General features: G+C 44.1%; 1 protein-coding gene across 4 annotated transcripts in view; it reads right to left on the bottom strand.

Annotated features, from left to right (window-relative positions):
• Window positions 1-23198, bottom strand: part of pard3aa (par-3 family cell polarity regulator alpha, a) — a 415766-nt gene that overhangs the window by 122791 nt on the left and 269777 nt on the right. For 3 of the 4 annotated variants that reach the window (XM_050056584.1, XM_050056585.1, XM_050056587.1), the window contains 4 exons: window positions 17846-17994; window positions 12351-12389; window positions 5122-5349; window positions 1751-1988 (listed from right to left, as the gene is read on the bottom strand). In XM_050056584.1, coding sequence (XP_049912541.1) covers window positions 1751-1988; window positions 5122-5349; window positions 12351-12389; window positions 17846-17994 — 654 coding nt within the window. The remainder of the gene's footprint in view (window positions 1-1750; window positions 1989-5121; window positions 5350-12350; window positions 12390-17845; window positions 17995-23198) is intronic. The other variant, XM_050056586.1, reaches the window with a different exon arrangement.

The following is a 23198-nucleotide window of genomic DNA, read 5'->3' as shown; positions in this document are numbered from 1 at the left end:
AGAGGAGATGTGTGGGTGTGAGAGCTGTCACAGTTTTAAGTAGGAAATTGTTTGAGGTATCAACAAGGAGTAGGAGTAGCAGAAAGGAGGAAAGACAAAGCTTGAGCGTCGGAGAGACATGCTGGTTCAGAAGGCTGCCTCTTTGCATTCAGGAGGCACAGGGCCCAGCGTTAAATGCATGGAGCAGGGGGGAGTGTCAGCGAGGCCTGCCGCGTGCCAACTCTTAAGTGGCGGTGGCACTCAAAGATAATGAAGAACGATGATGAGGCCGAGGAGGGCATGCCGAGGGCCACGTGCGCAGCTAAAATCACCCGGCAGCCACCTATCGGGCTCAGCACACAGCCACTCAAAAAGGTTTGCCAACGGCGCTGATTGCATGTCACAGAGTGTCAAACCTGTGGCTCAAATTTCCACTTTCATTTACTAATCCAGCACACTTCTTCTCCGTGTGTGCACTCCGGCGAACGTGTGCGCATACTCCACATATGTGCTCATGCCTGGTGCGAGACAGAATGTGAGCCTGTGTGACTCATTATGCATTTACACCACAGGATGCAAAGGCAGGAAAAAAACTCACAAGAGTGAAAATAATGGAAGATAAGCGAGTTCCCCGCATTCCTCAATCGTGACCTCGAAACACACTTGTCGTCTTTATTGTTCATTACTGAGCCATGCGCCGCGATACGCTAACTAATCCCATTAAACTAATCCACATGAAAACAACTCACGGCACGATAACGGCCCGCACCGCCTCCACCGTTAATTTATGCCATATTCAAATGTGCACGGAATTGAAATAATTAATGTGACTCCCCCATTAATTTCCTTGTGGCAGAGACACTGGTTGGATACCCGCAGGATGTTTATTTTCATCCTCGGTCTCTTTGCACATTTCTCCTGCTATTGTCTATGCACACAGTGTACTGTACAGTCCAAAGTCAACGTACTCGGGGTAAAGAACTTGAAAATGTTTTTGCCCATTAGTCCTCAAAGGCAGTGGAATTAGTTTCCAGGCCGAGAGACAAACCCAACACTCGCAAAATTTGCCAGCGGAGATGTCTGCTTTGAATTCGCCTCCAACTTCCTGGTGTATGTGAGGTGATAACACAATGTGGAAGACCTACAGCATATGACGGTACTGCTAAAATGACATCACTCATATTAAATATTTTGCTTGTGAACATTTCTTAAATTGATGAATATCTTAATGAGTGCAGAATCACGCCACCTATCATCCCAAGGTGGGTCTGCCTCTAGAATCTTGCACCCACATGATGAGACGGCCGCTGAGAACAGCAGCCACAGGCAACAATTCCAACCCACACTCAATTTTATCATCTTCAAAGGTCTTTTATCCCCAGAACCAAATCACAGCTCCCACATTAGCACCCGTCTGGGCCCTGAACATTGTCCGCTGGTTAACAAATGCGGAGCGTGTTTGGATAGGAGGAGCGCGCACATGGGATTATGAATAAAACATGTTGCCCTTATTAAAAATAATCTGGCTCAAAAGTGCCAGAGGCCCCTCGAGGTCGATAACTCCCCCTCCCCTCCATCCACTCCCTCCATCTCACAGGGTTCAAGGAGAGGGGTCCCTGATTAGCACAGGCAACATCCAGAGAATGCATTCAAATTCTGAATGATCCGGTGGTGAAGGTGTTGAGTGGAATTAAATAAAGCAGATAGCATTTGGCGCTCGGGGCGACACGGGGAGAGTTTAGGGTTTTGAGCTGAGCTGTCTTGTTCCTACCTGAACATGTCGCCCAGGCCCTTCAGCACGCCTTTCTTGGCTTTGTTCTTGTCCTTGTCTTTCTCCTTGTCTTTCTCCCTCTCTGGCTTCTTCTTTTCCTTCCCCCCAACCTTGTCCCGATCTTTCTGCCTGTCATCTTTGGAGAGGTTGCCGTTCAGCCCGGGCCCCACAATGAGGTCGCCGCTGGTGGACATCGACTCGCGACCTGATCTGGAACTTCCCTCAGTGTCCTCGTCCACTGGGGAGAAAAGATAAGGTGGAGGGAGAGGGTGTTAAATATAGATATTGAGACAGACAGAGAACGAGCAGCACACAAACACAGGGATAGGAAGAGAAATAAAGTGTAAGTCAATAATAAAGGCAGACACTTTAACTTTAACTTCCACTTGACTCCCCGTGGATCACAGAGGCAGCATTTGAAATCAGCACACAACAACACCACTTCTTTTTCTATCAGTTACAGAGCATCACTTCTTTCATCAGACAAACCATTAAAAGAAAAGCTGCGTCCCACAAGGTACGGCAGCTTTGAACAAAACACACTGAATTCATGTGCCTCATTACAGCAGAATATATTTACATTATACACCCTTTGAGAATAGTATTCAGTTGAACATATTCTCACTTATCTGAAAGCCTCAAGTTATTTAAGATGTGTACATTTCACACAGCTCACAAGAGAACTGTCTTTTTTCCCCCTTTTCTGTTGCATTTCATATAAAAATGATGTATGATGGAAGCTGTAATGATAGTCATGTGAATCTGCTTCTTAATTTACGTCTCAACTAATTTCAACCCAGACATCAAATTGAAACCCAACTCCTTAGGTGATGCAGGGTTGATTAAACTCAAAGTTTCCATCACATCTAATCAGAACTGATGTGCAAAATGTAATTAATCTGTCAGTAATTATACATTTAAATAATCTTGAAAAAAGCCTCCCAGGGATCTTAATTGCAAATGTGGTGCACTTCGCAGTCGGCATGGCTCCTGTCTACGCCGTATCTGCGTCTCTGAGGCGTGAGGTAGATGTCCTTCAGATTACAACTTATTACAGTCTTGCGTGTCTTCGTCTAAGTTCTGCCTTTGATGGAGGAGAGAAAAGCGCTTATCGTGAGGACAGGAGAGGGAGAGACTATGATGGATTTTAGGTATACGGGATGAGACACACTACGGGAGGGTTGGATTCACATTTCAAGGAACAGTAGGGTTTGTTTTCTCTTGTGATCTGTGGAGTTATCAGCTATTTCTTTCAGCTGCCATCTCGGAGGAAATGACTGAAATGGAATCTCGACACAGGGCACTGTACAGCGGGAACACAGAGCTTAAACCTGCTCAATTATGCAATTCATTTCCGCACGCCAGCCCCTCCCTTCCCTTTCCCCACCTCAAATTTGGAAGCAGGTTCAGGGTATCAGTTTTATCACTCAGTCTGCTGCCTGCTTATCATTCACTTAAGAGCAACAGCAGCAAATAGCAGCTGTGAGCTGTATCTGGCTATTTAAATAACTGAGATTAGCAGGAGTGCTAATGTCGTTACCGCCTAATGATGCCAAGCTGCAGATAACATACTAAACATTGTAATCCAGACTGTCCCAGAGGACGGTGGCCATGTGTGCTTGGAGGTGTGGACGCGTGCACATGTGTATGCATTGTTTTTAAATGAAGCCATAGAAAGGCCTCATATTGGGTTACAGGGGAGGCAAAACAAAAGGGAATGTGTCACTCAAATGCAACTCTATCATCTTCCATTTAAATTGAGTCTTTCAAATAAATCAAAAGAGAAAAGGGAAGCTATCTGCGATCAGAAAACAGACAAAAAGACTTTAACACCGGACATCAAAAGGTGAGGCCGTCCACAGCAATTTAACAGCAGAGAAAATAAAAGGACTTGGCTGACAATCTCAAATGACAGCACGACCATTGATGAAAGTGTCAGGAGACTGAAAGATAATTTGCAGAGACAGACAACCACAGGAAACATTTTGTCACTTTAGTGAAACTCTACCATTAAACTTTCCTGCTTTAATAATCAAGGACATTTAAGCTGGCCTGTCAGTGAAGGTTATGACAGACAAGTAAAATTGCCGGTCTTATTCCGAGGCATAAAAGAGCGGATTTTTGCTCTGCAGAGCAGATTTTTCTTTTCCCTTTTTATTTCCTCAAACATTGCAACACAAAGTAGCACAAGGGGAAGTGCATTTCGCCCAGCAGGATATCTTGTGGGGACACATTTTCTTTAGGTGATGCCACATTCTTATTTTATGTAAATAAAAGTCTGGGAGCAGAGGAAGGCAGCGGCTTATCTGTCAACTTTGACTATTAACCTCAGTGACGAGCACAGACTGGCTGCTTTTATCTAAATTGAAAAACAGAGTTATTTGAATATCATGGGGGAGAATGCAATATACCACGGCAGGGGAAATCGGTTGCTTTCCCCATTTTTCTTTGCTGAGATAAGACTGTATTTAGTGGCTTGCCGACAGAGCTTATGAGAACAAAGCGTTTCAGGCAAATAATTCCCTCTTTTTCAAATGTCCCCCAGCTCTTTTAATGGAATCCTTTAATGGTGAATGGAAATTTATATCTGGTGATTACTCTTGTGGTGTTGCAGTGTTATTACCTGTCGCGAAACGTAAGACGGCTGTCTCTCGATCCCCAACGCGTGTCTTTTTGTCATCAAACACCAAGCAGGGATGGATATATTCACTCAAAAGGAGGGTGGCATGTCTTTTTCCTTTCTAATATTGCCCTCGTAGTTTGGGATAAAGTAAGGTAATTCTGGTTTCAATCCCAGTCAGGTACACAGGAAAACAAATGTGAGGAATCCTGGCAAAGTTGCACGCTGTTACGTGCCAAAACTAACTGGCACTGACCGAAGCAAAGATGTGTATTTCATTTATAATCATTGTAAATGCAGTTATGTGATATTGAGATATTACGTGTAAAATGGATACAATAGCAGCCATGTGGGTAAACAGAGGAATTTCTTCCTTGCGTGCACTCTGTTTAAAAACATGGCAATGCACTTTAAGAGTATGTACGCTCCTGGGGAAACATGCCGCCACAGTCTCTGACAATTCCACTCAACATGAACTATGTAAATATTAATGAGTGTGTAACCTAGACGCTCATTGCAGATGTGTTTTATGACACACACAAAGAAGGGGGGATCCCTAACCTAGTTTACTTGAGGGTAAATCCTGCCATCCTGAAAAGGCTCTGGGGAAACCTTACTCAGCTGACCTATTTTACACTCACTAAGTTTCTGTGTAATGATCGACTAATATCTTTTATTGTACATTATATAACGACACACTTTTGGGTGCACTACTATGAATGAAGAGTCTTGTCTGTGTCTAAACACTCACATGTCTCCATGCTGTTCTCTTCTTCTGCCGTTGAGGATCCAGGTTTCTCATATGATTTGTCGATTGCAGCTCGGAAGCTCTCGTTGCAGCCGCGGCCCCTGACAATCCGTGAGCGTGGCCTGTTGACGTTGATTTCACCATTGCCCTCGGCAACAGCCTTCTGGAGACTTTCAAGGGAGCTGGACTTTTTCAGGCCCAGCGAGGGTCCGACCTCTTGATCTGTCGAACCTGTGGGAAGAGGAAATGGCGTCAGCCAGCAGACTAATAGCGTGCGACTCTAACGCCCCCACAAAGGCGACCTGAAGCCATCATCTTGGAGCTCACTGAGTGTCGATGAATCATTCACGTGTTGCTGGTTTCATGATGTTATGTGGCGTACTTGGCAAGCCAAAAGAAGGTGTGAGTCTGGCAATTAACATGAAAAACAAATGATGCCATTGCCTGGCCAATGAAGTGTGTGAAATGAGAACAGAGTATTATATCTTCACTGAGACATTTTCCTGTTGAGAATTATAATTCAACCTTTGTCCTTGTGTCTGTGCAGTTAAATTACGTGGCTGAAGCATAATGCATATAAATGGGCCAATATCAAAGATAGCAATGTACCGCAGCACCAGAGCGATCATAATGTTATACTCAACTATTATAAGTTCCCCAAATGTTTAGATAGAGTGTAAACCTAAAACTATTTCCATAGGTGGTCCCCTCACTGCTCTCTCTTTTATTCAGTGGGCGAGGCTGAGTGAAACAGAGAGACGGCAAATCTAAGTCAATTTGTTTCCAACACCATTCTCCTGTATTCAATAGCTCATCTTAGCATAAACAGCATCTCACAGCTGCAATCTTTCGCTCCGTTCCTATGTCCTTTGCATGTGCAGATGTTAGATAGCAGGTAATAGCACATCATAAGGGCAGAACAGGGCTCTGTTATCGGCCTTATGTTTATTAGCCTGTTGGGAGAAAAACACCAAAACATCAGGTGACACATTGTCTGCAGACCAAAGCTAGAACATATGGAGCCTTTCCAATACACTGCCATCACATTTACTGCACACAGCAACACAATACACACTTTAACAGGGGCATAATAATACGCTTTAAAGACAGACAATGTCTTTATGACACAAGACCAGTACCCACTTTAGTTAGGCTGAAGAATGCTGCAAAAAGCACAACCATTATACAAACTAAACGCAATTACAGGGAACTTATGCTCGTTTTTAAGTTTATACTTTTGGTTTGTGTTTCTACTAGAATATGTTTACATGCCTTAATGGTCATTTCTTCATACTGTCTGTGCTTCACCCTCCTTCTGAAACACTCTGTTTTAGTGCCTGTCTCTTTAAGCCCCCCTTACAACGAAGCCCAGTCCCAGGTTACATGTTTACATTAGCATTTAGCTACATGTAGCAGTGTATTTGCAGCGTGGTAGTGACTGTATGGGGGCACTTTCTCACGTTAAAAATCGCCAATAAATGCTTCTAAACACAACTGGACATGCTCCAGCGGGAATCTGATCAGAAATCAGGGAGAAATTAACAACATCGGCAACCAAGATTACATGTGTACTCGATGTTAGCATGGAGCTACATGTAGCAGTGTACTTGCAGCAGGGGAATGACTGTAATGGAGAATTGTGGCACTTTGTCCTGTTAAAAACCACCAATAAATGTTTCAGCAATGTTGGACATGTTCCAGCAGGAGAAATGTACAATATCAGAAACCAAATTTTAAATGTTTTCCAGGTGTTAACATTTAGCTACATGTAGCAGGTGGCTTGGATGACTGAAGCTCAGAGGTGGAGTGGACCTTTCACTAATCGGAGGATTGGCGGATTGACCCCCAGCTCCCCCATTTCGCAGTGGAGTATCCTTGGGCAAGATACTGAACCCCAAATTGCTCCAGGATGGCTGTTCCATCAGTGTGTGAGAGCATGTGAAAGGTTACTGTATGGTAGCCTCAGCCACGAGAGTGTGTGTGTGTGTGTGTGAATGTGACATGTAGTGTTTAAGAGCTTCGGTCGGAAGACTAGAAAAGTGCTTCACAAGTGCAGGTCCATTTACCAGGTCCAATGTTAACACTTGCAGTAGCGTGCCTGGAGCAGAAGTCCATATAAAGAAATCTGTCACATTCTGATAAAAAAATAAATAAAAAAAACGTATTCAAAACGGTCTGATCGATGATCACTTTTACATATGTTCACCTTATTATTTGAAATTCGGCCATAAGTATTATCGTCCCCTTTGACATGTAAGTGTACACATACTGGCTTAAAATACGTGTGCAAAGTCAGTAATTGCAGTACCTCATACAGAGTATATCAAACTTGTAGGATAAAGCATTTCTTTCAGAGGACATACACAGTGCTGATGGATTATTTGGTAGCCCAACTGTGCAGAAAGCAAAGTGAATGTTGAACAGTCAACCTCTTCAACACTGCTGCCAGGCCCTGGACAGCTGTAATTATTTTTCCAATTCTTGCCAGGGGTTTGTTTAGGGTATGTAAGTGGAGCGCGACTCAGGTATTGGTATTTCATTTTGTCAGGGAGCGTCCGTCAGTTCCCCGGAGCTCTTACCTTACCCGCCAGTTGGTAAACAAGCAGCCTGGTTGATTTTCTGTCCCCTTTATTCTGACCTGATTCAGCGTGCAGCAAGGCGCTGTCAAACGTAACAAGATGGATTTCTGAATATGTGCAAGTGAAGCCTTGTTAGATGTTAACGTCTGAGGAGGAAACTATCAGTAATAATGGATAAACTGTTGATTCAATTACTTTAGCAGCCTCACTGGCTCTCTGAGGGCATAGCACATGTCGATGGAGTCTGGACAGAGCAGCATTGTATTCTTACGACTCCCTGTAGACCATATAGACCCTCCACATGTATTGAGTGTGAGCTGCTGATTCCTCTGAGGCTTCACGTGGTGTAAATAAACGTCTCCTACAGCTCTTCCTGTTAGCTTTCATAGCAAATGTTGCTACAACGTCTTGTCTTTACCCCCCTGAACAGAACACACGCATGCAGACACTGGGTGTGTATGTTTGTATGTGTGTGACCAAAGCAGGAACTCCTCAAGAGGCATAATAACACAAACTCATGACATACACACACATCTATGTAAGCTACCATCAACAAGATCTTGGACATGTTTAAAGTGGCCTAAATGAGGCATGACCTGCTGCTGGGTGATCACAGCGGATCTTTAGACGGAGGGTTGCACAGCCAAACACAGATTAGGCAAAGAAAATAAACCCCCATCATTCAAAGAAAACAATTTGTAACTGTTGTTTGGAGCAGCCCCTTCAAAATACATGCGTGTTAGTGTATGAGAGATGGCGGCAGGAAGAGAAAAGACACGGAGCAGTGAGGATACACAAAGGCTGTAAACACAGAGCATGAATGAGTGGAAAGCATAAAGGGACAGTTCATTCCAAAATCAAAAATAGATATTTTTCCTTTTACCGTTAGAGATATTTATCAGTCTAGATCGGCCATAGACATGTCTGCCTTCTCTCTAATACAATGGGACTGGCTTGTGGTGCTCAAAGTGCCAAAAAAGATACAGCTGAAAAATTCAACAACAATTTCACCCTCCAGAAATCATGATTCGGTTACTCAAGATAATCCAGTCTTTGATGTGAGCAGTTTCATGTAGGAACTATTTTCTCTCATCCAAAATACACCCAACAACCGTATCACTGCACAGAAGGAAGCCTGCATCTACAACTAGCTCACCTAGCACCACTGAGCTAGCTAACGTTACAGCTCAGCCAAGGAGGACGCCATTACATCTTGAGCTGTTACGAGCACGAGCCTCTCGTCCATGAGGAGATGCACGCTTCTTTCTGCGCAGTACTACGGTTGACGGTGTAGTTCAGTAGAAAGAAAATAGTTCCCACATGAAACTGCTCACAACAAGATCTGTGGATTATCTTGAAGAACCAGGTCATGACTTCTGGAAAGGACATGGCTGTTGAGTTTCTTTTGGTGCTTTGAGCACCACAAGCCATCTAGTTCCATTATATTCAAGAGAAGTCAGACATCACTATGGCTGATATCTCCAACACTCGGCAACTCACACCAAAACTATCTAACTGGATAAAAAGCACTACATGTAAGAGGAAAAATATGTATTCTTGATTTAGGGGTGAGCTGTCCCTTTAAGAAAGACAACGCTGTGCAGAAATGCATATAAGCTGTTCCTGTTATCATAATTTCACCAGTGGCAGCTTGTCTCTTGTGTTGGCTGAACCCCTTTGCCTTTCTCTTCCTGATCCCTTAACCAAGCAAACCTGCAGCAGCTCACTATGATTAGCCAGCTATCTGAGTCTCACAGTTCAAACACACACCATCTAGACAGCTTGTTGGAGAGGATAAATATCGGGAAGAGCAGAGACTGACTTCTTTATTTCAATCATTGTGTCATTTTAAAGAAACAGGAAGTTTTCATGTCACTTTTAGGACCTTTAGGGTCAAGAGGGCATTCGTCTTTCTGCTGCGTTTGCAACCAATGCACCCTTACTGAGAGTGTGAGTGCTACTCTATCATCCATGGCGACTATAGATCTGGTGTCAAACAAGTCAGATAGGCTAAAAGGTCAGCTGTTAGCCTGTGGTGTTGGGTTTCCAGACTGGTAAACGCACTGTTATGTCTTTAACACGCCATTTTCTCTTCCTTTTCGTCAATGTTAATAAAAATGCCCGCTCCCAAGAGAACCTGGACTCAGTCCTGAAAGTGCCATTCAAATAAATGAACACCAATCCTATAATGCTGCATCCCATTTGGCGGGAGGAGCTCGTATGTGCGCCTTCAGGCTGCTTTGGACAGTAAAATGAAACTTTACTGTGTGCTACAAATGTCTAGAGAGTTAAAAGCTCTCTGGTTGCAGGAGCATATGATTCATTTTACTGGTGAGTTGCTCAGGAGAGGTGGGCCATTTCTGATTACTATGACAAATTTTAATGCCAGGAAAGCATGCAAAGCCTTACAAGACCCAGCGAATGCAAGTAAAAATCATGTAATTCATTTGTTCAGAGGGAGTAATCTCATCATGCGAAGGACAAGAGAGGACGGTCCAAAGAAAAAACACATTATAAGGAAACATAGGCGCATATACAGCGTAGCAGGAAAATGTTGTAATTTTTCATACTTTGTGGATAAAACTCAATCAACCCCGTGCAAACGCCATGTAAATTTGAGGTTTTTTGAAGCTTATGCATAAAGCCTGCCAACAGCGGACACGCAGAAGCCAGGGTGCATGTTTGACACAATGGGATTGCAAGTTAGAGCCGCACAGGATGCAACAGTTCAAGGGAACACAAATGACATCTGCTGTAATCGGAAACAGGGAATTATCCTCCCACTCCGTATTCCGCACCATGATCCCCTTCGCCATTGTTTCTAGTCTGCGTGTTGAATGACTGAGAGAAGCGGAGAGACAAAGAGAACGGGAGAGCGAGGCAAAGAGACGGAGTTTGCCCACAGACCCCGGCTGCCTCGAACCTGCCTTTGTTTTCATCAGAAGCAGTCCTGGCTCTCCTGGGAGAGTTTGACGGACAGCTCTCTGTATGCCAGTCTATTATGTGATTCCTATCACACAACAGAAGCCTCAGTGCTCTGCTCCTCATCTCCCTCTTATTCAGAGGGATGAAAATACATATTCCCCCATCGCATACAGACACGCGTTTGTCACTCCCCACACGTCTGGAGGAGAAATGAAAATCATCAAAATGAAATATACAAAAAGAAAGACAATCAAACCAAATAGGGGGAAAAGTGCACCTGGAATTTTGTCATGGCCGACGTGCTGTGCTCCTTAGCCTGATTAAGGGCAAGGACAGTTAATTGGAGAAGATCCATTGCCATTAAACGTTAAAGGGGAGGTATGGCAAACTCCATGAATAAATCAGCAGCGGTTATTACAGGAACAGGAGCCCATAGTATAATTAGAGCAGCTAAAACTATGCTCCCCAGCCATTATTCACCACGGGCCCTTGCATGTAAAGATCTGTGTACAGACAGGGGCTCCATTACACATAATTTATTCAGAGAGCTGGGGCTTTAAGCAGGGCGGTAAAAGGGTAATTATGTTAAAAATAGCCTCCAAGGTGGTCGGGGGAAGGCCATGTCCAGGTATCCCAGTGAATGCGAGGCGTCCCTGGGTCGCTCAGGCTCCTATGTCTCTGCCAGTTGTGGATCATTAGCCCGACAGAGGACGTCCTCTGTATGCTGTGTCACAAAGGAATCATCATTACCCGGACTGGTTAATATCTCAATCAAGGATGCTGGATACTGTCCTGTGATTGTGCAGTTTTATAAACCCAATAAAAACATATTTTTAGATCTGTTCATCTCTCTCCAGCTCAGCCTACTCACTCAACTAGCTAAACTATTAATATGCAGAGGCTGGCAACTCCCGTGCCAAGTCTGGCAACCCACTGGATTAGAAACTGAATTGGCTGGATAAGGATGAGCTTGAAGTGCGTGTCTCTCATTCACCATCGTTCTCCTATCAGTGACTATGCTCTGTTCATCTCTTAATATTTCTGCATAAATGTATTATCAAGTACCTGATATGGCATGGTGTGATATACCACATGGGACCTTTTCAAATATCCCTGCACACAACAGGCAAAAGGCACGTTAGTTTCCAATTAGTGCTCTCAGAAATCACTCAAAAATATCCCCCCGTGACTCAGTCATCAGCTCATTCTGTGTTAATTTCATAGAGTGAATGCACTCTAACATGCTCCAACCAGAGCTCAAAACAGCCTGACTATGATGGATCAATTGCAGCGAGCTGAAGAGGCCAACTGGCAATGAATGTCTCGCTATTGCAAATGCCACTCCATCGCCTGGCTCCCTCCAGCCCTACACAACTCCTGGAGTAATGAGTGTTTTCTTCAATCATTTGCACTGCAGAACGAGCACAATGGCACAGGTTCCCACATTAGTTGCCAAGTCTCTATTCAACACCATGCAACTCCCTCTCAGCAATATGAAAAACCTCTTTTGATCATGCTGCAATTACCTCAAACAACTCTCTCCTCCATATGCATCTAAAGGTGCCAAGATCACACAACCAATAATAGTGGGTTATGAGCTGGTTATGGAGAAAGTGTGAGGTCGCTTTTCGAATCTCTATTATTGACCCGCGGAGCCAGCTGAACAATCACGGTGGTCCATTGTAATAACGGTGACAGTATTGAGCTGGTCCAGGCATGGTTGCTTACCTCCATTGGTTCTTGTGCTGCAGTTAATCTCATCTGATACTGTTAAAGAGCATAAACAAGCATGAGTGGTTAGTGGCTTCTGGATCGTGTTATTGAGCACATGCAGAGCAGAAAGAGAAAGAATTAGAAAGAACAGGGCAGATACCCGATAGTTTGAGAATAGTAATCTAAGTACAACTGATATTATACTGAACAAAAGCTCAAACACAACACATGTTTTTCTCCCATTTCTCACTGGTTTAAGTGAAAGAACACTTTTTATGCACTCAATTGATATATTTCTCTCAAAATTTGTTGAGATCCGTGTAAGCACTTTAAAATGTGCAGTACGTCACACAACACAATGCCACAGACATCCCAAGTTTTGAGCTTGTTACTGTCATGCTGACTGTAGGAATGTCCACCAGAGCTGTTGCCGGTGAACTGAATGTTCATTTCACTACTACTCCTTCACCAGTGTCATTTCTGTGAATTTGGCAGTACATCCAACCGGCCTCACAACCTTGGACCACATGCAACCACATCCAGGTCCACAAGGACACCACACATCCAGCGTCTTCACCTGCAAGATCATCTGAGACCAGCTACCCAAAAAGCTAATGCAACAGCTGGATTGCACAACCAACACATTTCTGAAACCCGTCACTGCCTCAGGGAAGCTCACCACTCGCTTGACCTGACAGTGTTACATCCATTAAGGTCATGTATGTCCTATTTTATTTTGATACTCACCCTTGTCTCTCGTTTCAGGTACTTTACTTCCTGCCCCTGTGTGTTTCCCTCCTATGTGATTACCTGCCCCACCCTGATTGGTTTCACCTGTCCCTTATTACCTATCCTCCCTTGTGTATTTAGTCCTTGTGCTGTCCTTTGTCTGTTGCCAGTTCGTTCTCAGTTGTTTGAGTGTATGCTCTAGCCATTTTTCCTTGTGTTTTCTTCGTATTAGACCAGATTTTTGCGTTTTTGACCCAGATTAGGCCTTCTGCCTTTGGATACCTCTGTTAGGAATGATTATTACTGCACTGACATCTTTTTTTCTGAGTCCTCTCTTTGTTGGCTCCAGTCTAATAGACAGCAGTTTGTCATTGTAACCGACTTATGTGGTTGTGAGGCCGGTTGGATGTACTGCCAAATTCCAGGAAATGACATCGGAGACAGCTTATTGTAGTGAAATGAACATTTAGTTCATGGGCGACAGTTCTGGTGGACATTCCTGCAGTCGATGGCACGCTCCTTAAAAAACAATTTTAGAGTGACCTTTTATTGTGACCATCTCAACGCACACCTGTGTCGTAATGATGCTGTTTAATCAGCATCTTGATTTGCCACACCTGTCTTAGAGAAGGGGAAGTGCTCACGGATCAACACGGATCTCAACAAAGTAGTGACCAAAGCTTGAGAGAAATATATTTATTGAGTGCACAAAAATGTCTTTGACTTTAACTTAAACCTGTGAAACATGGGGGCAAAAACAAAAGTCCTGCGTTTAAATCTTTGTTCAGTGTACATTTCATGCAAGGACCTGTCAATCATGAGGCTTACAAGGCAAAGTGGCTGGAATGTGCTAATGTATTACTGCCAGCCGCGGCACCTCACGTCTCTTTCTTCCCTTTTCTTCCCTCTCTCAATCTTGTTCCCCATCTAAATGGGATTGAACCGCGGGGTGTCTGACCAGTTTAGCCTATTTCAACAATGATGGGCTTCAAAGTCATGAAATCCATCTACTGATGTGATTTGTGAGCACCTGGAACACGATTAAAAGGAGGGACAAAAATACCAAGTGACAGAATAAAATGAGAGTCTGCAGGGGGACAGCATTGTTGAGCATGTTAACCATTTAGTCAGCGTGGCTTTGAAAGCGCAGAGCAGCTTTATTAAAGTGTTAATGGAAATTAGATAGGTATCCCCACACCCGCTACTTCACCCAACTTCTGAAGACAAACTTCAGTGTCCAACAGTGCGCCAGTGAAAGAGCTTAAGGATAAATGCTGGCACCATGTTCTGTGGCTCACTTCATTTTCAGCTCTATAATACATTACCCGTTGGCCATTTCTCATTGTGTGGCTTTGATGTAATAATTTCATTAAAATAATCAACATACTGTAGCAGTGTGCGCCTTTGAGATAAATGGAACTTATGTGACATCAGATTCGAACCAAATCACTATATGTAGCTTTCATTTTGAACACAGACTCCAGAGCTGGCGTTCCATGTATCGACTGAAACACTTCTCCTCTGGGATCTCATGTCAGTTACTAGAGTTATTATGTGAGGGGAACAAGTTAGTTATTTCCCTGCACCATCTGAATGCTGTGATGTTCTCACTGATGGATTATGATTTTATATTGGCGAGGATTTCTGTCAGCAGGATATTTCACAAACTCAATTGGGCCCTGAAAGTGGTGGAGGGGAATGTGGTTTTGAATTACATCTAACAACGCACACCCTGATCTGGAGGACTAAGACATAATAGAGCAATAATAGGGATTTGTAATACATCAGTAACACTGGTTATCCCAAGAGTGAGGCATCGTCTTATGAGCAGATAAACTAGTCTCTTCTGTCAAAAACAAACTGCTGTTTTCTAGAACTAATCAAATTCACAAATAAATGCTGATGCCACTTTGGAACAATTAAGAAGCTTTTTTGATTAAACTCATTGATAAAATGTGCATTTGGGATGCTGAGAACGCCATCCTGGAGCCATGCTGTCCACTCTGCTCACTTCCTGTCCTCTGTTATCTCCAATTATATTTTTATTCGACACTTAAAACATAATGGAAGAGATTTTTGTGCTCAACTAATTGCTCAGTGAAACCTATCCAGTGGCTAATTATTATCTTTCTCCTAAGCAGCACTTTCCGCTGGAAGTTTGTGTTGACTTTGTGGAAAAGTTTTGAGGGTGGACAAAGAGCTAATACAGGGAAGGTGGACCCCACAGAGCTGAGTGCAGTGGCCCGAACGTGTATCAGTCTGTGGGAGAGACAAAGATTTCCACAGGTCTCTGGGCTCCATGTGGAATGGAGTTGGCTGTTATCTGTTATGATTAGCCAGTGATCCGAGAGAAGGCAGCGTCTGCTTCAGCCTCAGTGGGAGAGGCTCTGAACTCGCACCATCCTCTTCCTTAGATACAGTCTGTGGGTTTGAGGGTGTGCTTGTGTGTGTGTGTGTACGTGCATGCATGTGTCTCACTGGCCTTCCCATCATTAGACAGCCACTAAAGAGGCCATTGTTCTCTTCCTACTTGTGTTTTACCCATGGTCCACTGGACACAGGGCCATGGGAGATGAAGGCCAAAAGAGGAGAGGTGGTGGCTGGACAGCACTGAAGGACTGTGTTGTGTGTGTGTGTGTGTATGTGTGTTTCTCTTTTTTAAAATCGTCCTCTTTTTCTCACTACTGTGCCTCTACTGAGGCAGCTGGAAAATGTGACAAAAGCTGAGTGGTTGAGGAGTCACAGGTTACAGAGAGATCTAACCCAATCGCCAGAATAAATGTAGGCATTGTACGTTTCTGCACACCATGGATACGGTATGTAACGTTTGTACGTCATTATGTAGCGGAAATGTTAAAACTTTGTAGTCAACATGTAGTTATGTTTCAGCACCACTTGGTTATTGTTAGAAAAAGATCATGTTTTGGCTTAAAATACCCAGTTTTGGTGGCACAGTGACAGTTGGAAAAGGCCACAATGTCTGTATGCAGCTGGGTTGCCTAGGTGTCACTCCATTGACCATCCCCCTCACCTCCCGATGACATAAGTCACCTCATGTACTGTACATGTAAACAGAACTACGTCACTTTAGAAACAGAAATGTACAATGCCAAAAGTTTCTGGTACATCAACACTCTGGGGGTTTCCAACAGTCATTCCAGTTTTACTATAAATAAACCAACACTGGAGGCCAAAATTGAGACCCAAGATCCTTCTTGTAAACATTAATCACTGACCTAGTGTACTTGCCATTTTATTAGAGATTACTGTGGTATTCCAGGAGCATTTACTTTTGGTTTTCCTTGTAACTAAAGTAGTTTATTCTCGTCTACAAAAACTGTTCCCTTGTTTACAACCTGCCTGATCGTCTTACTGCTTGTATTTTTGCTACATCAGACTTTGTTGTAGTGATGTCACCATGGTCCCAGATCTCAACGACTACTTTTGTACAAAGTTATTGTAATCAGTAAAAATGGTGGCCAAAACTATGAAAAGATAATCAACGGAATATCTGTTTTAAAGGAAAAGTTTTTGGCAAATACACTTATTTGCTTTCTTTTAGAAAGTTAGACAAAAGTTCTATCTAACTCTCATGTCTGTATGCTAAATATGGAGCTACTGCCAGCAGCCAGCTACCTTAGCTTAGCACAAAGACTTGAAACAGGTGGAAAGAGCTAGCCTGGTTCTGTCCAAAGGTAAGAAAAAGTGCACCTTTAAACACAGGCACCTCTAAAGTTCACTAACCAACGAGTTGTATCTTTTTTGTTTGGTCCATAGAAAAACCAACGTTTAAAAGCCATTTTATGTGGTGCTACGTCCTGAACTGTTTCTTGGCCAGGACCAGCAACCATGAAAATTAAGTGGCAGAAAAAGGGGCCGTACACATGCCGCGTTTCTGTAAAGGTAAAGGTAAAGTTCCACTGATTGTCACACACCTGAGTGTGTGAAATTTGTTCTCCGCATTTGACCCATCCCCTGAGGGAGCGGTGAGCAGCAGCGGTGCCGCGCTCGGGAATCACCCTGATGCTGAGTGCCAAGCAGGGAGGCAATGGGTCCCATTTTTATAGTCTTTGGTATGACCCGGCCGGGGATCAAACCCACGACCTCCCAGTCTCAGGGCGGACACTCTACCACTAGGCCACTGAGCTGGTCTCAAATTCATTGTTTTCAATGTAGATGCACAGCAGGCGTGCCCAAATGCCAGAACGATGCCATCAAGGTGTGCACGTGTTCCTGAGTGCCTATATTTCAGGGCGCGATGGCTGCGCTTCAAGATTAATAGAGTTCAGCTTTTAGAATGCAGCAGCGCGCACCGCATGTGATGTGTTGTGGAACAACCACTCACAGCCGAATGATATCTTTCCCATCTTCCATAAACATCAGTCTGTGGTAAATATGGAAAAGCTGATCATGTTCGTGCACGGCTACCAGAGCTTTACATCTGTTCCTTGGACGATAGGCCTCCACACATATAAACAGCCCTTGGAAGGACTTCAGTTGTGCACTCAGATTTCAGATAAATAGGCTATGATACAGTGCTTGTTAAGGTTGCTTAGCAACCTCAGACGCAACCTGCCGCTGTGCTCTTGAAACCTGGCTCAAAAACGCACAAAATTAGCGCCCAGTGCCTGGTAAGTAACCCTCAGTAAAACAGCATTTTTGTATTAAGAAAGAAAGAAATAAGCATATTTCCCAAAGTGTTGAATGTTTCCTTTGATCACACACTTGACTCCATGCATGTATAATGTGTGTGTGTGTTTTAAGCACGGCACAGCATTTACCTAGATCCATGCTCTTGGACTTGCGCGCCTTGATGATCTCCAACTCTGCAGCATTTTCATATTGTTTGGTGCGTTTTTCCGACATGCTCTGGCGCCCGAAGCCCTCCCTCTGGAACGAACCATCAGCGTCTGCGTCTGGACTCAGCGAGCTGCAGTACATGAGGAAGAAAAGAAGTATTATAATGTTGCCATGAGACATTGCAAACGTGGGGTCGTTCCAAAACCATTTCTTTAATCCTATGATTATCCAATTACAGATATATTTTGTAATCATAAACATGAAGCTGCAGTTATATTGCTAGGGGCCATCCTTATGGTAAGACTGGGAAATTAAATCCACCTATTAATATTCATACAACCCCAAACCACAGCCCGAAACACTCCATCACTATCAGATAATGACCATCGACATTCAATACTCACACACACGCACACAGTCAGTTTCAATCCTTCATTTCAATGACTAGTCTAATCAAGGACACCTCCACCTCTGCTGGGTGGGATCACGGCGCACTACGATTGGGTAGAAGAGAGGCCTGGTTGAGATGTGTGATAGCCCAGTGAGGTGAGGGTGCTCTGGGGTCATGGCCACTCAATAACCCCCCCTCCTCCTATATGTCTGGAGCAGAGGCAGAACCCGGCCCACCATAGTGCGCTCCCTTTAAGATCCTCTATCTCTGTCTGGATCTTAATTGAAAATCGGAGGGGAGTGCGGAAAGGAGGCTGGGAGAGGGGGACACTGGTATTTGCATGCAGAAGAGTGCATTTACAATTAAGGTGAGAACATCTTGCCATTTGACGGGAGACAGAGGGGAGGAGATGCAGTGATGGAGTCTAATAAATTGTATATGCATGAGAGGACACTGTTTCCTTTGTTCTGTTGTGATCAAACATTATAACCATTAAAAGGTGTTTATGTCTTTACCTCTAGAGATCCTTTAGGAGAGTGAAACTTCTGCATTTTACATCAGACGTTTCATCAAAAGGCCTGATCTCTCCTGTGATTGAGAACAGAGAGCTTTTGTCCTTAGCTGGAAGTTATAAAGTGGAGTTGTAGGGAGGAATATGTTTAGTTGACAATGTCTCCTCTTGGAACACATGCTCCTTCAAGAACCCTTCAATATTTGCAATATCACTTAACAGCGACTGCAGACCTGCTGGCACTGTTTTGCATGTAAACAATTCTTATTTGGGTTGTCAACCCCATTTAACAAAAGAGCCGCTTCATGTGTCACCGAGGGGCCGTCGTCAACGTGTCACTTTGCTGTCGACCATACCTGACAATCCCAACTAAGATCAGACCGCCTCGCAGGACCGACTCCATCTGACACAGGAAGAGAGGGAGGTGGAGCAGGAAGAGAGGAATGACAGCACAGATGTATTATTCATTTATTCATCATCCCTCGCTATTCTCCTCTCATCATTCCAAGCCCACAAAAAAAAAACCCAGCCTGCCCTCTCTTTTTCTGTCTCCGCAAATGTCATCTGTCGGAGCGTGACTGAGACGGTGCAGGAGAGAAAGGACGTATTTTCAGCCTGAATTTAGATTTCGTTCACTCTTGCCAGTGTCATGTTTTTTGGGCCAATTGAACACCCGTAGAACGTAGACAAAGTGAGAGGCCAGCAGGTGCGATCATGCGCAGCCCTGTCACACAGGTACAGAGAGTTGGCGAGCATGTGACCGTTTGTGAGGGCAATTACGGACACAGGCAGTTTGGGTGGAATCACAACTCGGCTTGTCCGGGCAAAAACGTGGTGAGAAATCTGCGGGCGGTAAGAGTGAAGTTCAGGGCGACGGCCTAACGGTGGTGCAAATTCACTTGGTAGGAGTTCAGATCTGTTGGTTTAAGCTGGCGCCCATTTTAACACTGCCTCTGCTTTATTTTAGATCATGCAGAGCAATGACTAAATGCCCGGGTTGGGGATCCAGGGTGAAGAGAAGCAGGCAATTGTGTTGCTTTTAGCATACCTTCACGCCGGAGGCACCTGCTGTCTGAACTTGCACCTCAGGTCTCTGCGGCAGGAACTATTTGGAGGTGGCAGTAGCAGCACCCTTTTTAACTTGCGTCCTATTATAGCCATGCTGCTCCTACCTGCTAACACTCATCACAGGTTGCATGTGTCTTTGAACTGAATTGGATGCTATTCAGTTTTGTGAAATTTAAAAGCAACAGTATACATGCCAGGAAATAAGTGTACTGCTTAATGCACTGAAGGCTTGGCAAAGCTAGTTTTAATCTTCGGGTCTACTTAAAGCTGACACACAAAGATTCACAGCTACTACAGTCCATTAATAGAAATACAGCACTCAATTACAGATCTCGTATTCACTTTCTACTGGCTATTAATTTTCCCATCGGAATGCTTGTTGTAATGAGATACTGCTTTGAAAGTCTCTTTGCTCTGATCCAGATGCTTCTTAAGCTCAAGCATGGCCTACTGGTGGAGAGAAAAGCAATCGGAGGGACCCTAACTGGTTGAGCCTGTGAAGTAGAGACCCATACTGGACTTGGATGACCACTGAATTGCTCAATTTGATCACATCCTCAATGAAAATCGAATTGGATAGATGGAAATAAGAAATAGCTTGACCATGTGAGCGCCTCCCAGGCAAGTTAAATAATCTTTAGAGTGGCACAATTTCTTCCTCAGACCATCCGTCCAGTCCACGCCTCCAGCCTATCTTTAATAGTGGGCCCAATCCATTTGGATAATACATTCCCTCATCTCGTCTTTAAGCAGTGTTTAAAAGCAATTTCCACTATTCCGAGCAGATGCCTTCCACCCCGCTCAAAGTCCTCCCATCATCTAAAATTAACTAGCGCTGAGGATTGCTCACAGGCAAATCCGCAGCTTTAACTTGCATTTCACATCAACTTGTTCCTGTCTCCGTCTCTCTCGCAGGAAGTTAAATGTGTCAAACTGCACATCAGCCTTGTTGCTAAGTGGTGTGTGCTAAAAGCCGTCTGTGCTCACAATTTACAGGGTCGTTTTTTTTTTACTTCTTTTTCTCAACTCTCAACCCTTTTTTACCCTCATTTAAAAAGGACCCCAAAGAGGTAAGCCTGAAAGTGTCCTAGTTCTTTGAAAAGTGGAGCTCGGTGTGATCGACTGGCGGGGGGGCTGTGTGCATTAAGTTTCCAACGCCTCAGAGAGGGGGCAAGAGGTGGGGAGCGACGCCCGGTAAGGTGCTTCTGAAATGGTCTTTCTGAGGCTTGGAGGAGGCCGATTCAGCTGACCGCACGGATGCATAGCTGGGCCAGGGAACTTGGAGCTGCCTTCAATCATTGCATACAGCCCTGCATGAGAAGTCTGTCCTGCCAGCACATGCACCAGCAGACACTGGATTGTTGAAATAATTTATATGTTTCAGGGTGCACGCAGAGGTCCTCTCTTACATCTTTGTACAATTTTCTGAAAAATGAACGTACTGTAAAAAGTACGTCTCACATTACCACTTTAATTTCACTTAATTGCACCTATAAACCGTTTGACTTGAACCTGGGCATAAAGACCGTAAAATAAAATGGCTCCATCAGTGCCATGCGGAGGAGCAGCTGCACCTTTGATTTGCTGCAATCTCCTTTTAATTGTGATGAAGTTGCAGAGAGAGACAGAGCGAGCGAACAAGATCAATTAAGACCTCTTTGTCTGTCGGCTGACTCCCGCACAGACCTCCTCATTCATTCCCTGCCTGCCGTACGGATGCTTTAATTGAGTTTCGCTGCACTGACCTCTCCGGTCTTCTCAATGGGAAAGCGACTGACAAGGACCAGGCAAAGAACATATTTTTGTGTGTGTGTGTGTGCGCAGGTTACTTTGGCTCCCACTCATGCTGAGATTCACCAACACCCCTGTCACATCGAGGCAGTGTAGGGCACACACACACATAGTACACAACACAAGAAGCCTTGGATAAACACACCCAAGGTGAGCGCAGAAATGAAAGCATGTATGACACGCTTGTAGCAATGGTGCACCACTGAGACATGGTAAATATTCATAAAGCCAGAGGAGACTATTAGCATTTAAGGAAAAACAATGCCTGCAATTTATGTGTGTATGTGTGTGTGTACTACCTGGTGTAAAGTCACTATCAACTTAAATGGACATGTGAGATGAGTCAAATAGTGTGTGTGTGTGAACGCACTACAGGGCTGTTTGCATTTATATGTAGTTATGCTAATAGCTTGATGGGAGAAACACATGCTTAATAGAGCACTTGTGATTCTTAGTTACATTACTGATGATAGAGACTATTAGAGAGTCAACTGAAGTAGGCAGTCTGCCTGCAATGTTAGTTTGGAAGTTTGTTTGTTCGTGTCTGTGCGGACCTTTTCCACTTTATATGTTAATTTGTGAAATTGTTTACCAGCCAATGTGTATCTAAACACTCGTGAGACTGAGGGCGTCTGTGCTGCAGTGTGTATGTGTGTGTGTGTGTGTGTCAGTGAGTGTGTATGTTTGTCTGGAGTCCTTTTCCATCTCTGCTGGTTGACAGACTGTGTCAGAGCTGCCTGGGAAATGATGTTTCCACCTGTGACACAGTCGAGTTCTCTCTCTTTCTTTGTCGCCGTCTCTCCCGCTGTCCATTTCCCTTCCCTCTCACCTTAATGAGAATTGACACCTATCCTCCACTCTGTCAGCTACAGTACATCCAGATGAGGTCCAAGCCATGGGGACGGCGGTACTCTAGTTATCAAGGTTGTGGCAGTGCCCCTAGTGGTTCAAGTGAGGGAGTGGGCTTTCTTTTCCAGGGAGGTTACTGCTCTTCTACAAGCTCAGCTGTTGTCCTCTGTCGTCCGCTTACAGAGGCCGGAACGACATTCTGAACAGCGCATAGGGACTATTTCTTACATTTGACTTACTAGGGGAGGAAAAAGTTTCAATATTTTAGTGTATATGTTGAAACTGAGGAAGGAGTGTGATAAGTTTGGAACATTTTGCATCCTTGCAAGGTTATTTTATGATGATTTGTCTTGTTGGATGATTAGTATTCAGTGTTAATCCCTTAATTTAATCATTTGTGAACCTAAAACCTGCAGAATGAAACCTAAGGGCTTCAGTCATACAATTAAATCAATCATACAAACAACATTTAATTGAAGTAACTGCACCGTATTACTCATATCACAAGTGGCCTTTATCTGATGTTAACTGAACATGCATCCTCTCCTCCTGCAGGTGGTGGAACTTAATTCAGCGGGTGTGCAGGGCAGCAATGATAACAGTGGTTGGTATGGTAATAGCAGCCTGTGCGCCACAGGCTAGCTGCTAGTAGTTAGTTCCTGGCTCACAGTGATGTTGCGTAACGCTTCCTAAACTTCAGAGGGATGAGCATGCTGCGGACACC

The sequence above is a fragment of the Epinephelus moara genome, chromosome 11 (assembly GCF_006386435.1).
Source record: "Epinephelus moara isolate mb chromosome 11, YSFRI_EMoa_1.0, whole genome shotgun sequence".
In the NCBI taxonomy this organism is placed as follows: Eukaryota; Metazoa; Chordata; class Actinopteri; order Perciformes; family Serranidae; genus Epinephelus; species Epinephelus moara.
This window is presented reverse-complemented; position numbering and strand designations above follow the sequence as displayed.